This window comes from Akebia trifoliata, chromosome 3 (assembly GCF_017979445.1).
Source record: "Akebia trifoliata isolate Shusen 1 chromosome 3, ASM1797944v1, whole genome shotgun sequence".
NCBI classification, from domain to species: domain Eukaryota; kingdom Viridiplantae; phylum Streptophyta; class Magnoliopsida; order Ranunculales; family Lardizabalaceae; genus Akebia; species Akebia trifoliata.
The window spans coordinates 56,534,671-56,551,130 of record NC_141377.1 but is presented as its reverse complement, the minus strand read 5'-3'; the positions used below and the strand labels follow the sequence as shown (position 1 = coordinate 56,551,130).

Here is a 16,460-nt window from a genome sequence, read left to right as displayed (position 1 = left end):
ATCGTTTTCAAGTACAAGAAGGAAATAATTGTAAGACTACCAAAAAGGGCAATAGTTGCAGGTTGAAGACAAACAAGATTCATAAAATCAGTGCAATTGTGCATTTAGGGCTGTCAAGTGATATATATATATATATGGGAAATGTTCAGCACCCAATCATTTTTGTCTTACATGGGTTAGAAGTTTTGGAATGAGATGATTTTTGGTGAGGATGATCTTTATGGTGAAGAGATCATCCTCACAAAAAATCTGCCCATTCCAAAACTTCTAACCCTGTCACAAATGATTTACAAAAAATGGACGGTCCACGATTTTTCAACTTGTAAACATGGTCACCAAAAATCAGCCCATTCCAAAACTTCTAACCCATGTAAGACAAAAATGGTTGGGCAAATTGTTGGGTGCCGAACGGGACCCTATATATATATATATTATATATATATTGGTTCGAATATAGGTATATTTGAATCCAAATCCGAAAAAATATCAGATATCCGAATTCAAATTGAATAGATATTTTCAAACAATATTCAAATCCAATTATCTTATCAGATATTCGAGAATATATGATTTCACCGCAAATCACCAATTTAGGGAAAGATTGAAAACCATCAATTTAGTAATCTTCAAGCTTGATAGTCTATCAATTTCAAGCCACAAACCACAAACCAAGATTGGGTTTTTTTTTTTATTATTTAAAAAAAACAGATAATTTTTTTTATTATTATAGAAAATCAGGGTTTTCTTCCAAACCACAAACAAGTGAAAGAGCAAGGTGGTATGAAAACTTGAAGATGTCTCGTTTTGGAAGAAAGATCAAGGGTTTACTTGGCTCCAGATTGAGTAAACTATTAAAACAAAATCAGAATTGACTTTCTAGAACTTCTTGAGAAAAACTTGAGTAGATTATTAGGGAATCTTGGTAAGGAGCAAATTTCCAAAAGCCTTCCTTTCTCCAAACCCATGACCCTCACAAAAACCTTCCTAATACTGGAAAACATATCCTACATTTTCCCAAATGAAGAATAGTGAAATTGGGTATGATGAAGAGATATGCACACAAATATGCATGGTGTTATAAGTTAAATGAATCAAAATTAAACCAAGAAAGTTAGGACAATTATTGATATTAAACTCATTAATAATGCTCCTTTCCCATGATGGCTTACTGCACTTCTAATCACATCTGCAAGAAAGGAGGATGAAACAAAATATTGTTTAGAATTTAGGGATAATTATCGAAGCCGGCCTCAATTAACATTATGGTATTTACTACACAGATATCGAGGAAAATAAATAGTAATGGGAGCCGGATCAAAACCTGATAAGCGTAGATCAGCATGATATTGCTTAATCCAGCTATTTACGATCACAAGGACTTCCTTTTTCTGTGATACTAACCAATCTGGGTCGTCTGTCGATATGGGATACATATCTAGACAATGGGAGCCTGAGGAATATTCATAAGTTATAAAAATTCTTTAGGGATTTGCAACCGGGAAAAAAAGAGATTAACATACCTTCTGCTGTTGTAAGAGCAATAACGCTTTCAGAAATGTTCTCCAATACCCTAAAATCAAAAATAAGAAACCGGTTAAAACTTTTTGTTGTGAGTGTAACAAATGTTAGTGTTTATGTTCTGTTACTTACCCTCCGATGCTGTATGGATCTCTCAATCCATTTGTGAATAAGATATTGCTACCAAATCGTTTCAGTACCAATTTTACATCCTGAAAGAAGAAAAATTATAAAGGCCAAGGTTTAAAAGTGAAAAAATTGATATTAATACAAGCCGATATTCTCAAATACAAACCTGATACATGTAAAAATAATAGGTATGATTTATTAGTGACGATCTGTTACAAGACCCCTAATAGGGTTTATATAGAAATCAAAAGAATCCTAATCTAACACAATCAAATCAAACCTAATGAGATCTTATCCTAATATTTAATTAATATCCTGTATAAATCTTTAGGCATGCTTGGGGGGAAAACAACACCATTGTATGCCATTGTTTGCAAGTCTTCAAGCATTTTAATAGTCAAAGAAAGTCTCTCATTGATTGCTAGAAAGTGTTTAATGGGAGATAAGTTATCTCTTTCTCTTATTTGAGTTGTAAACTAATTCGGGATTCATCCCTTGTATACCCTTTTTAAGATCAATATATCCTTGCTTGCTTAGCCAAAAAGAATGAGTTGGTGTATCACAATAGACCTTAGTACAATGATTCATATCTAATACTCTAACAATACATTCCCAAAACATTGAATGTTTCGTATCGGAATCGACTGATACATTCCAATATTTTAAACCATGATTAAGGCAACATGAAACCATTGGACTAGTCAAAAATCAAATGTCTCAAAAACCATTAATTTCGAGAATGCTTACCTCTCCACCATATTCAGTAACAAACCAATGAGGTCTTTGAGGGATACCATACATATCCTTACAGTACCCAGCGTAACCATCATCTGTATTGTTGTAATATTGGAACATTGTGTCATTGGTACTTCTTCTAGTCGGAGGGATCATATCAGCACAAACCTGAAACCAATTCAACATCATAGGTACGTTGAAAAAATTCAAAATTTTTTTTTTTTTTTTGAATTACTGAGCTAAATTAGTGTTCTCTTAAACTACCTGCCATGACCAAGGATCCAACTTCAAAGATGCATTAGTCGGTTGGGTTGCATTATGACATTCTATCTCTTCGTAAGCTTCTACACCTGCTCAAGTTAAAGAATATTAGTGCATTTACTGGCAAGATTGCCTATGTCCACCGGCAATAATGAGATCTTTTCACCATTTCCTTGAAAGCCAGGCTTACAATCTTTTAGTCATGATTCCTCTATATAATAAAACCTGTAAATGCCTCATACAAACACTAAAACTAGTTTGCCATATAACATATAAATTATACAAAAGATGAAGTCTCCTCTAGAACATATAATTATGAAAAGGCTCCTAAGGAGGTGGACCCACGTACACACTTCTTGGCGTATAATGCAAAAGATTGAGATTGTATTTATTCTTGGATGATCGATTATAGGAATTCTAATAGGATTTAGGTTGTTTTACCAAAACATGCTCTGAAAATTGAAAAATTCCCAAAATGTAGATTATTCATTTTAATTCTGAAAATGGTAAATTACCATTATAGGTTTTAAAATATTTTGGTTAAAATGGAGGAAAAAGTTCATAATTTTTTAAAGTGGAAGTTTTTTAAAACTGTTCTATGAAATCAAAACGGGTGAAAGTACTTATTATTTTCTAGAATAGGAAAAAACTTTCCCACTCCTTTCGGAACTAAAAGGAATAGTCTACTATTTTTATCTACCTTTTTGGGAATTTCCCCTAGAATTTATATATTAAAAAAGAAGATCAATATCCAAATAGTTAAAATCATATCTAATCATAATCTCTAATTATTTGATTTTATTGGACTTAAACCCCTCCAGTTGGTTTTGACATATTGGAAAACAACTTTGAGATCATAGGGTTCAAGTCGAGTGTACTCCTTAAAAAAAATTATTTCATCCTTCCCTAAAATATGATTCAGTATATATATATAGGGTCGGGTTATTTTGACAAAATCCTAAACAACATTCTCGATAAAGTTTTGTCTTATATGATTAAAAAGTTTTGGAATGGGCTGAATTTTTGTGAGGATGATCTTTATGGTGAGTAGATCATCCTCACAAAAAATCAGCAAATTCTGAAACTTCTAATCTCATGAAAAATGGTTACAAACTAACGGTAAAAAATTGACAGTTCACGATTCTTCAACCTATAAACTAGGGTTAGAAATTTTAAAATTGACTGATTTTTTGTGATGATGATTTTCTCACCATAGAGATCATCCTCATAAAAAATCAGCCCATTACAAAACTTTTAGCCCATATAAGACAAAATGCTTTGTCTAGAATTTTGTCCAGGATTTTGTCAAAAGAACGCTGCCCATATATATATATATATATACAATTTATACTCATACAAAGATACCTAACATGAGTGAGAATTGAGAAAGATGATACGACGAGAGGGAGAAAAACACCTGCAGATATTCTAGCAAGAAGATCACTTCCCAACTGTGTTGTATCAATTGCATTGCAAATTGTTTTTATTTGATGATGTGAAGGGGAATCATATTGTGCTGCTTCCTCAAATATCTGAATTAGCAAATCCTTCAGATCTACCAAAGTATTCAAAGGACTTGAAATGAAAAATAACAACACATGTATTAGCACCCATAATTATGATTAACAAAGAAAATGTTAAAAAAAAAAAAAAAAAACATTTGTAGTTGTATGCATGAGTACCTGCAAGTTTTGAACTTTTGACTTAGGTATGTCAAACCATTTGGTTGTGATCCGATTTCATCAATTAAGTCCCAACTTTTTTTTATGGTTTCATAACAACTCTCACTAATAATCTGCAATGGAGCACAAATAAATATATTCAAATTCAAATTGTCTGTTAATAATATAATAAGGTATTAACATGAATTATTAGCTACAAATTAAATGAATATCAATTCTTACTCTGAAATCTTTGGTGACGATAGTATCATACTCATCAGGCTTGTTTTCGTCGAAGTAATAAAGAATTGGAGCAGACGATGCCCATGCACCCAAAGCAAGATGTGGGTATTTCAAACGGAACCATGATGCAAGCACTAAAAAGTTTCAATAAGAAAAGTTAAAAATCAAAATATTTTTGTGAATGTTACGACCAAAATTTAGTAATTAATAATTTAAGTAGTTAACATAATTGACATTTAATATTTTATTATCTAATTAAACTGACTTTTATAGGATTATGGTTTTTTGAATATTTAATCGTAGATGAGATTGAATAGGTTACACCAAAGTTTAAAATGTTGTATCCAATAATTTGGTCAATTAAAAATTAATACTGTGTCGGCTGATACATTCCTATACTCTACGATACAACGATACAATATTCTGATACATTTCAATACATTCTAGTCGGCCAATATATTCCAATACATTCCAATATTTTAAAATATGAGCTTATCCCCTCCTTGAAGGTTGGGGTTTCGGGAGCGGAGCCCCCACTCCAATTTTTGGAATGATTTTTTCCTAAGAGAATTTTCGTCTTTGTACATATATGTTTTATAAATTCATAGCCTACTCGTTTTAGGGTTTTTTATTATAGATTAATATTTTCACCTGATTTTTAGAGAAAATCAAAATAAGGGGTTATAATCCTAATTTTGATAAAAATAGAAGTATCTCATCATCGATTGTGCACACAGGAAAAGTTGCAGAATCAGGTAAATTTTGTATCATGTTCTCTTCTTGTTTTTGATTTTCTTTTTATTTTGTTGTTATTAATGTTTCTCATGATATACCATTTTCTAAGAAAGCAAATGAAGTTGAGAAGTAAAATCACCACTTACTTCCAGCGTATGATCCCCCATAAACAATCACCGGGCAATGTTCAGCTGATAAATTCCTTTTTAGATGCACAATTATCTCGGCAAAGTCAGCAAGCGCTTGAGCAGAGTTTAAGTACCCCAATGTACTAGCATTTTGCAATGCTCGTTCTTTTGAGCCAAATGGCATCAATTCCCCGTAATAACGATGCTGAAAAACGATATTGTTATGAAACGATCACAAAATTTTAATACAGCAATAATAGAAGAAAAAATATTTAAAAAAATGTTAAATAAGGTATTTTTTATATAAAAATCAATTTTCAAGGTGTATTTAATACACTTTAACATGTGCCATTAGGACACATGTTAACAAAACCCATAAAAGAGATTGAAGATGCAAACACACAACAAAGAGATTTACGTGATTCCCTCAATGTTAACATACATCCATGGGTCCACATCGATTTCGATATTGGAATACAATATTCCATGAATAGCTCTTAACGAATTAAGATTAACAACCTAGGAACAGTAAATTATGGCTCGGAGCTTTACTATTTGGATTTGAATTCTTACCTCTAAGAACACCAAAAGAGCTTGAAATTGTGGTGCACTATTAGTAAGAATAGTGTGAACACCAGCTGCTTCTAGCTCTTGTTCTCCTTCGAAATAAACAAATATCGGAGAATTGCTATTGGATCCACCCCAATACTTGGAGTTCACAACATATTTTTGTCGAAAAGTTGTGAAACTCTCTGGTTTGTAATTAAAGTGATCAAGCGTTTGATCATAATAAAAGGTCTCTAAATCTTTTGATGATTGTTGCATATGGATTGGATCTTTTTTCAGTATGAGCGGTGGACGATTTACAGAGAAAGATTTAACAGAGACAATAAGAAGAAACCATAGGAATAAAAACCATCTAACAAAACCCATCTCTCTCTCTCTCTCTTGTTGCATGAATAGATATTCTTACGTTCTTACTCTATTGTTCTCTACTAATCAAATGAGAGTATCATTTGTTCAACAAATGGTTGATCAGATTGGAAGAGCAATGAAGGTTTCTTTTAGTAGTTGAAGGTAACTAGGAAACTAGAACCGTTGGACAAAACCTAAGCTGGATGAAGCCATCAAACATCACGTCTCTAAAAAGAGAGTTGTAGTTGTAGTTGTGGTTCCCTTAAAAACAAGGACTTCTCTAAAATCAACCGATCCATCAAATTGACGGTCAGGATAAGAGGAAAAACAAAATTTTCTTAGAGATCAGGTTTTTTTATGTATATTTTTATGAATTATTATAATTACTTTGAAGATGAATTTTATTGGGAAGTTGGGAATCCCTATCATCTCAACCGCATGTTGGATGGACAGCTAGCTTCAAATGGGTTTGAGGTTAGAAAAGGAAATTATTTTGCTCACGGCAAGTCAATCCTGGATTTTATAAAATCCATGTACGTGCGTAATCTTTATTTTGTAAAGATAAAGTCTGTTTTTACTAACTTAGTAAGATATCAAATCTTACTGGGGGCCGTTGAGCTTACTTGTGGCATCTAAAAACATAATCCTATGGCCCAAGGATAGAGAGGAAAAAAATACTATAAAATTAAAAAATAAAAAATAAAAATATTATTTTTAACCGTTAAATATTAATTTTAAAATTGGGACTTGGATGATAGTTCAGTAACAGTCCATTTTCCAAACCTTAGATCAAATAAAAAAGTTTATTATCATTACTTGGATCTGAGTTTTTCCATGAAATTTATAGGGATGTCGATTTGGTAATTCATTTGACCTCAAGTAAGATTTGACATCTTACCAAGCTAGTAAGGAAAGTTTTTCTCTTTTGTAAATTGGGATGCCTCAGTACACGAAGTTTCTTGTGATTGGATGAAATCCCCGATTGACGAAATCTTTTCCTAGAGAAGTTCCTTTTCACAATTTCTTATGGAACATTTTTGGGCCCACTAAACTAGGGATGCAAATGGGCCAAAGTTGGGCTGGGTTGACTTTGGATCTGAATTAGTTCAGGCCAGATCACGTCGTGCAGGAACTTGAGTTAAGGTGAACATGAAAAGTCCAAGCCAACCCAATCAATGCTATGAGCTCTTCCATCGGATTTGCATCCCCACACATAAACCATATGGGCTGTTATTCTATTTTATGAACGCATATAGTGTTATCAATGGATTGGATCTGAAGAAAAATCCAATCGGTTCTGATCCAATAACTTCAGTTCTGAATTAAGGATTCAGATTCTAATAAGGATCTGATCCAATAACCATTTCGATTGATTATGGATCAATCGTGCCTTAATGTGATAAAATGTGAGAACTCGATTCAATATAGATTAAATCAAGAAAACACAAGATCTATATAATTTGGTCAAGCATACTTACACGGATTAGAGATTAGAGAGCTTCACAATTTTTTAAAGAATGATTATTGCCCATTTTTTAATTAAAGGTTTCGATAACCAATATGACACATATATCAGAGATTGTAACCATACCCATGTTGAGAATTTGTTAAAGGGTACTCATCTCTAGACCTAAATTCAAGACATGTAACCAAACATGTAACATGCAATTTTAGAAGGAAATATGTAACATGCAACATGCAATTCCTGTAAAGCAAACACATTTTAGGCTTACCTTAAAAGATCATCATGAATCTTGATGAAATTTATAATTAATATCTATACTTTTAAAAGAAATGGACTTCGCCTTTAGACTCGAAGGCATTGAAAAACATAATTTAAATAGTAATCACATGTTAATATATATGAACTTGATATGAGAATTTCCAAGAAACCTCGTAAAACATAATTAATATACAAAAGATAGGATTTTGACGGAGCAAGTTTTTGAAAATCAAATTATAACGTTAGATATATTGATCTCTAAAAATTATTCAAAATAGAATATAATATCCCAAAAATCAGAAATATATTGAAGCCAGTCAGTAGAATAAAATATAAGCCAAAAACAAGTGGGTCAAGTCAAACTGAGTTGTGGGTCAAGTCATTACTCACCCTACCACAAAATACTTACAGGGAATTCAGAGTCAGTTAAGGATGTGTAAGCTGCCAATACTTTTGAGAGATGCTATTGCCACACCAACTTTTGCTAATGCCACACCAACTGTGTGCGATTCTTTGGTGATTTTTATGAAAGCTAATTTGATCTATTTTGAGGGGGAAATGAGTTGTTTGAATATCAATCACTATTAATTGACAATTAAGTGCTATATTAGAACCCTTAATTATATATATGCCTTGCTTATAAACTATAATAAAACCAAAAATACCTGTATGCTTGAATTAATTCAAAGAAATGGGACTGGGCTTTGATTATGGGCCTTCACATAATCAAATGTCTTAAAATCATATTTTTCAAGTGAAATAACTATTCCACCTATTTTTCATGTGCAATCAAACAGGCCCTATGTGTTCTTTTAATAGAGTGTTTCTTTGGAGAGTATCAAACATTTTTTGAATTAGAAAAATCCGTTTTGTAATGTAAATGCTTAATTTAATTGGATTTTTTTAATATCAAAAATCAAAATGAAGCATTCTAACATATTATAAATAATCTACAAGAGAATTTGGGCAAGATATGATATTCTAAGAAGCCAGTTGTCTCGTCCCACCCGTTATCAGGGAAAAAAATATTATAAATAACACACATTAAACAAATATTGAGTAAATGTACTAATGGAATGGGTAGGCATCAGTGAAATGTTTGATTTGGAGGTCCACAAAAGAAAGAGCCAAACGTTCACGAGTAAGTGGGCAAGTGAGATTGCTGGCCACCCATAGATTGAAAAGAAGAAGAAAAAGGAAAGAGAGCTGTTATTGGCACACCAAATTTTACTCATTACACTACAATTAAAAATAAAGAACATAAGTGAATGGATGTGAATAAGTAAAAGTTGGAGTATGAGTTTAGGATTTTCCATGAGCCGGCCTAATAATAATAGTAAACAATTACTAAAATTGTTCAAAAGAGAGTTGTTATTGCCACACCAATTTTACTAATGCCACACCAGATGCGTGTAATTTTTTGGTGATTTATATTAGAATTGGTGTGAAAATAGTAGCTCTCGATTAAAATTATAATTTTTTGTACTGTTGGAATTATATGTTTAGCCAAACCTTTATAATGTTTAAAGAGTGTGTTTTGATCTTTAATTGGGGTGTGGTAAATAATTTAAGAAATTGGGATGGAATAAGTAAAATTTGGGGTGCCAATAGGAGCTCTCAACATGGAAGGGCAAGAAAAACTGAAAAAGAGTATTTGTACCACGAGGCAAAAAGCTGTGGTCGTCGGTGGGTGATGGAGGAGCTGGAGAACTTATCCTACGCAAGTTAGTCGCAAGGATCTCATATATTAGTTGCCAAATGGATATTAACAAGTATGAGAATAATGATTTTCTGACGCTCCCATACAGAATCGTAGATCATTTGCCTCGGGATACAGATAATTATAAAGGTAAATTACATTTTGACCCCTATTATTTGGTGTAATTCTGCCTTGACCCCTATGATTTAGTGTAATTCTGCGTTGACAATTACACTTTCTTCCCTGTCACAGATGGTTTTAACGTCCAGATGTTATTTTACCATTTTACCTTTTCTTTCTCTTTTTTTATGGCAAAAGATTAAATTTTAAAAAACTGAGCATTCCAACACTCTACTAATTTTTTCATAAGAATATTCTTTATATATATAAACTACTTGTCTTGTTTACAGAGTGAATTGATCTTTATAAAAAAAAGCAAAAAATCATTTTTGAACTGTTTCATGATTGGCAAGTGGATTAAATTAGGGTTGGCAAAGGATTGGTTCGGTACCAGAACAATACCGATCGAAAAGACTAAAATGTTTATCTATATGTATATATATGAAATTAAGAATAATAAAAATATTATTAAAATATATTTGAAATGGATTGAGGTAGATCCGGACCTGATTCAAAATTATTTTGGATCATTGCCAACCCTAGATTGAACGGGGTATATAAGTGAGTCCTTTAGAAAAATAAAGGGGGTAAGTAATGTAATTGTCAAAATTTTAGGGGTTGAATAATGTCAAATTACAAGGGGTGAAAATGTAATTTTACCCTACTAATAAAACAAGACAGCAATTAAATCATATTTATTAAACAGCTGACTATAATTTATTATCCTCCATATAAATAAAGATGCATTGCTTGGTTACTTCAATCCAAAATAGAAGACAATTAAGAAAAGAAAAAGGAAGTTCAGTCCAGCCATGTCTTTCATAGGTTCTATCAAGTTGTTGGTAGTAGCGTTGTACTTGAGTTTGAGCTATTATGGGGTGGAAGGAGGAATGAGGGTTATATCAAAAGAAGAAGATTTAGAGTTTGAGAGACAACTTAAAAGTCTCAATAAACCCCCTGTCAAGACGTTTCAGGTATTATTATGTTCTGTTTATTCTCTCTAGATTTATTCTTTTAATAAATTTGCAATGTATTTCTTATAATGTAGTGATATATTTGGGCAATCTAGACAATTAAATTGACAGAAAATGCTTGAAGGAAATTTATTCCTTTGGACAGGGGCCTATGCTTGTTGGGTCGAAGCACAAAGGTTCCTCTATTCCATCATTGTGCCCTTCAAGTATGACAGAGTTGACCTTAAACTCCCATCCTAACAAAGTTGGTAAGGAAAGTTTCTTGAGCACATCGCCTTACACCGTCCAAAAATATGACCGATGTCGTGGGGTCTTAGAAAAAACAAAATTCTAAAAACTTTGAAAAAAATTATTTTTAATTGTGAATTAGGGAGTTTGGTAGTAATCCATTTTCAACACCTTGGACCAAGCTTAATAAAATTTGTTTGTTTTTTTTCGGAATTTTTTTCCATGAAATATAGTAGGTTGTAGTGTTAGATTGTCCATGTGGGCCCAACGACTCAAAAAAGAAATCTTACCAAGTCACTCATGTTGGCTAGTTTGATTCAATTAAATATGAGATGACCTTTGGATGATTAGGTAGTACTCGAGTGCTACATATGGAGCATAGTGAAGATGTATTTTGATACCACGTATCATTTGCAAATTATGATAACGATTAGGCTTTGATTAAGATAAAATCTTGATAGATCTAACTAGATTTGATTAGTCATGAATCTGATTCTCTTGTCATATATATATATGTAAATCAAATTAGAGTTTATTGTAATCATCAAACAAAATCAATCAAATCTCATTCTTCTTTGTCATAGCAGAGCCAGGTCTCCATTGAAACACCAATCTTGTTACATCCGCTACATTCTACTGGAAGTGAAACATCGTCGATGAGTCACACAATAAAAACCATCTTCAAAGCAACCCATCTCTGCTACCTCGTTTGGTTGAAGACCGCTAATGGGAGTGAGTTGTATGTCATCACATTACCCATTGGATTATGACATAACCAACCCACACCTCCAGCATTTAATAAACCCATTAGTGATTTGTAAACCCAAGTTTAGATTAAAGCCCAAACTAGTTATTCTCTTCCTGGCTCCATCACTTGGTTCAAATTGTGTATGTAAGCTTACGATGTCATGATCTGCTGCTGAACAAAAGCCAGTTTAATCCAATCTTGATTTATATTAAATAATACAAAGACTTATGTCATTTATATAATCCAAAGTTTCATTTGCTCAAGAGCCCCTAAATCCCGGTGATCATGCTCTTATTGGCCCCAAGAGCACCTGAATCTCCAATGACTAAGTTCCCTATCCATTTTGAGCCTCTAATCTTACATGATCAAGCTCATCTTGGCCATAAAAGCCCTCTTCATTTTCATATATATTATAATTAGATAGGTTTCGGTCTAGCTTAAACCGCACATGACCCATTTGAGTTGAGGTATCTACTCCTCTTCCACACTTAATAGGCATGTTATACATCATCTCTTGCGTTTTCAACAATCCCTTTGGTTCAACGCAACAAATTTGGCAAAGGAGATTCTAATCTTACATGAAGAAGACAAAAATATTTCAAGGGTTTAGATTTTGTCAAATTTACATTGATTTCAATCATCATGAGTTAAGTGTTAGATACAAAGCATTGTAATAAGGTGTATCTTGATGCATCAGATCATCTCCAGATTTGGATAAAACCTAAATATAACTAGATCTTATTACATATGAATATAATTATCCTATGTTTTATATAAATCCTATTAAGGTTCATTGTAATCATCTAACATAATCAATCAATCTTATTCTTCTTTTTGTCGAAGGATGGTTTCATTGGCCTTATGGGTTTTGTGAGTCATCACTCTAGAATATGATGTTTATCACGTTTTTGACCACTTGCATCTCACATGAAGAATTTAAATGGGATGTTAAGCATACATGGGTCAACGGCTTGGCTTGAGGAATAATTGGGTGCAAATTTATCTTACATATGACTTTTGGGTTGGAAATTAATCAAATCGAAAATTTGTCAAATTGGTCAGACCATGGTTGGACCCCGATTTAATTTGGTTGGACAGGTGCATGCACTATATGAAAAAAGGGGTAAATTCAATACCAAAATCTATTGAATTGGCTAAATCCAAGCAAATTCAATGGATTTTGGTGTTGAATTTACCCATTTTTTCACGTAGAGATGTTTTTTTAAAAACTATAAATACGTATGCATTTTTCCTAAAATACCTTTATTTAAATTTATAAAAAGATAATTCTCACATAAAACAGCTCATTATTAGTTGAACTACTTTAATTACAAAATGGTTGGACTGTGGATATGGCTTGGCGTTTAGAACATGGAAAATGATGGCTTAACAGAAAATTGACATGACAGTCCTCATTATTTGATGCTTCACAGACTGAAGTAGGGGATATAGTTGACTGCATTGACATCCACAAACAACCTGCATTTGATCATCCTTTGCTCAAAAATCACAAAATTCAGGTATCTTATCTACCCTTTTTGTCTTGGTTGTCAATTAAGCGAGTTTGATTTATTATGTACTTAATTTGTTTCATCCATATATTTTGTACATAGATAAGACCTACTAGTCGTCCTCAAGGGTCAATTGATGGAACTTTATCGATTAATAAACATTCAAGGTTTCCTCAAAGAAATAATGGTTGTCCACAAGGAACGGTACCCATAAGAAGAACTCGAAAAGAAGATCTAATAAGAGCAAAATCTTTCTCAAACTCATATGCGTCTGATATTCATCCACATTCAAAAGATTTTCCAGGTCAACATGTAAGTGTTCATCTATCAAATCAGTGCTCATTCATATATGATTACAATTCTTCTCTCTCTCTCTCTTATGTTCCCGGCCATGAATGTTGTGAAAATTTAAAATTCTTCGATTATCTTTTGGCCTCCTTTAGGTCCATTTTGGTCAGGTATCCGATTCATGAAATTTATTTGTCACTCAGATAGCAATTCTTAGATCGAAAGATGACGCAGCAATTAGATATAAGGGAGTAGAAGGAAGAGTCAGCATAAATAATCCAAGATTGGGAGCAAATGAAAGTAGTTCAGCTGAAATCTCGATTGAAAATGGTCCAGCTGATCAACTCAATCGATTACAAGCTGGATGGATGGTATGTAATCTACTATTCCTAGAAATTGATCTACTTTTTCTGTTTCATATACTTTATTTCATTTTTATAAATTTTGGATCTGCTTTGATGATATTAATTAATCAATTTTAAAAAGAGTCGTGCTAAGTGACCTCAAGATTGGACCTCATATCGCACATCTTATCCTGAAAGTGGATAGGGACCATAGATGCTTTTTCACTCCTATCTCAAGGAAAAGTATCTATGATTCCCATACACTTTCACGTCAGGGTGTGCGACGTGATGTCCAATCTTGAGGTCACTTCAGCATTATTCTTGTTAAAAATATTATTTCTCAGTCGTAAAAATATGACTCACCAGGTGACAAACTCAATCGACTCCCTGACGTGACATGTTCAAGAATCATAGATCTGTATGCCTCGGGATACACGACTGCACTTCCATATAAAAATGTATCTCAAGGCATACAGATCGACTGGACTCGAACTTGTTCATGTCAGGGAGTCGATTAAGTATGCTGCCTGGCAAGTCATATTATCAGGACTCTATTTCTCATCTCTCATTTTTAAGTAATGAGTGAGAAACTTCAATTTTATGGACTTATTCCATAAGTGTAATTCGGAGTCTTCGAGATGAAATTTAATTTAAAAACATATTTGAGTTTTAAATCATTGTATTGGACATTACATGTTCTTCATCACTAATGTAATCGTATCCATTAGAAAGTCTAACATGATGTAATTTAATAGGTGGCACACAAATTATTTGGTGACTACAACACTCGATTATTTATATTTTGGACTGTAAGTTTCGAAGGTTTTATTTTTTATGTTTTTGATCAACTTTATAATTTTTTTTTATTGATTTACCCATTATTTGTTTTGCATATCAATAGCTGAACGGCGGGAAGACGGGGTGCTACAACTTACTTTGCAATGGCTTTATACAAACTAGCAAAGACCATATGATTGGAGGCGTTATAAGCCCGATCTCCCGATATGGTGGAGAACAATTTGAACTTCGAATGAGCATATTTCGAGTAAAAGCATTATGTTCTTAATTTTTCTATTTGTCATCTATCTACTAGAAAAAAAAAAAAAAAAGACTTTAGGTACATCACTTTTTAATGATGTTTATAAGAAAAAAGAAATGATGTCTATTCTTCAGATGAAAAAGTGCGCATAGAAAACGGTTTTTAGAACTCGATTTTTTTCAAAAGCAATGTTTTATGATCAAACATAAACCGATGTATAGAGTTCCGCATTTTTTTCACGATCCCTCCACTCGCAAAAAATGCACTTTAGATTTAAATTTTGAATTTTTATTATTATTATAAAAAAAGTGATGTCTAAAGTCTTTTTTCTAATAGTATACCTTATTCCAACTATGGATTGAGTTAACAACATGAGACTTATTTCTCTAGTTAGCTCTATCATAAGTTTTATCTTCAGTCAAAGCATTCTTGTCTCCATCATCATTTTATTCGATCTTCCCCTTTGAGGACCATCTACTTTGCAGCAAAATGTTCATTTTTCTTGTTATATTGGTTACTTTGCATGTGTCTAAACCATTTTAATCGATTTTTTCTTATTTTATCTCCTATTGGAACTAAATTGAATCCATCTTATTGACTTATAATGTAACATTTATTTTATCATTGTGCAGGATGAATCTAATGGTAATTGGTGGTTCACCATTCAAGAAACACATTTGGGTTATTGGCCGATGGCATTACTCCCAAATTTAGGTGGAGGTGCTTCTCGTGTTTCTTTGGGAGGGTCAATTAAGGGCCCTCCAATTGGAATTAGTCCACCAATGGGGAATGGATACTTCCCTGATGATCACTATGATCATTCAGCTTGGTTTAAACAAATTGAAGTCGTTAATGCATCTTTTCACTGGGTGAAAAATCCTCGAAATAATCCCTTTGAAATATATGTAGACTGCCCTGAAGCCTATGGCTTGAAAGATAATGGATATCGAGGAGAAATGTTGGGACGTACATTAATGTTTGGAGGTCCAGGAGGAATTTGTGGGTTGTAAGATGAAGATAATAATTTTCAAGAAAAATAAATTTTATAAGAAGCAAATGAAGTATCTCACCGTGTAATGTTAAATTAGTTAATGCCTTTTTTCTTTTCTTTTTTTTCCTTTGATTCTATGAGTTCAATAATCAGTTCTTTCTTCATTTCTTTCAAATTATGATTGAATCTAACAAGGGCCATCTTCTAATATGGTTTAGAAGTTTTAGAATGTGTTATTTTTTGTGAGGATGTTCTCGTCAGTCTATTCTGAATCTTCTAACCTCATCAAAATTAGTGTATTAGTTAATAGTAAGAATGACGGTCTATATTCTTCAACTTGTAAACCACATTTGATGAGGTTAGAAGTTTTGGAATTGACTGATTTTTTGTGAGAATGATCTCTATGGTGACGAAATCTTACAAAAATCAGTCCATTTCGAAACTTCTAACCCATTTAGGACGACACTTCA

At 32.6% G+C, this 16,460-nt stretch overlaps 2 protein-coding genes across 2 annotated transcripts; one reads left to right on the top strand and one right to left on the bottom strand.

The window, feature by feature from the left end:
• Positions 1-1,097: 1,097 nt before the first annotated feature.
• LOC147408224 (uncharacterized) lies at positions 1,098-6,343 on the bottom strand. The gene is made up of 11 exons (XM_086432675.1): positions 5,984-6,343; positions 5,429-5,615; positions 4,548-4,681; positions 4,326-4,438; positions 4,061-4,218; positions 2,647-2,732; positions 2,395-2,550; positions 1,651-1,730; positions 1,521-1,570; positions 1,322-1,450; positions 1,098-1,186 (listed from the first exon to the last, which is right to left on the bottom strand). Exons 1-11 carry the CDS (start codon positions 6,341-6,343, stop codon positions 1,098-1,100), a joined length of 1,542 nt encoding a protein of 513 aa, XP_086288801.1.
• A 4,283-nt stretch (positions 6,344-10,626) lies between these two features.
• LOC147408223 (protein neprosin-like) lies at positions 10,627-16,180 on the top strand. Its single transcript, XM_086437129.1, has 7 exons — positions 10,627-10,841; positions 13,251-13,337; positions 13,431-13,640; positions 13,820-13,987; positions 14,716-14,769; positions 14,862-15,005; positions 15,632-16,180. Exons 1-7 carry the CDS (start codon positions 10,680-10,682, stop codon positions 16,007-16,009), a joined length of 1,203 nt encoding a protein of 400 aa, XP_086293255.1. The 5' UTR covers positions 10,627-10,679; the 3' UTR covers positions 16,010-16,180.
• Positions 16,181-16,460: the final 280 nt, after the last annotated feature.

Bases quoted from the DNA above. Each gene is read 5' to 3' on its own strand.
- LOC147408224 (XM_086432675.1), bottom strand. From the start codon at position 6,343: ATGGGTTTTGTTAGATGGTTTTTATTCCTATGGTTTCTTCTTATTGTC. The intron at 4,682-5,428 runs GTAAGTGGTGAT...GAAACTTTTTAG, and splicing joins TGGGGGATCATACGCTGGAA to TGCTTGCATCATGGTTCCGT. The intron at 2,733-4,060 runs GTGTTTTTCTCC...TAACTTGAGCAG, and splicing joins TCTTGCTAGAATATCTGCAG to GTGTAGAAGCTTACGAAGAG.
- LOC147408223 (XM_086437129.1), top strand. From the start codon at position 10,680: ATGTCTTTCATAGGTTCTATCAAGTTGTTGGTAGTAGCGTTGTACTTG. The intron at 10,842-13,250 runs GTATTATTATGT...GATGCTTCACAG, and splicing joins CCCCTGTCAAGACGTTTCAG to ACTGAAGTAGGGGATATAGT. The intron at 13,641-13,819 runs GTAAGTGTTCAT...TTTGTCACTCAG, and splicing joins AAGATTTTCCAGGTCAACAT to ATAGCAATTCTTAGATCGAA.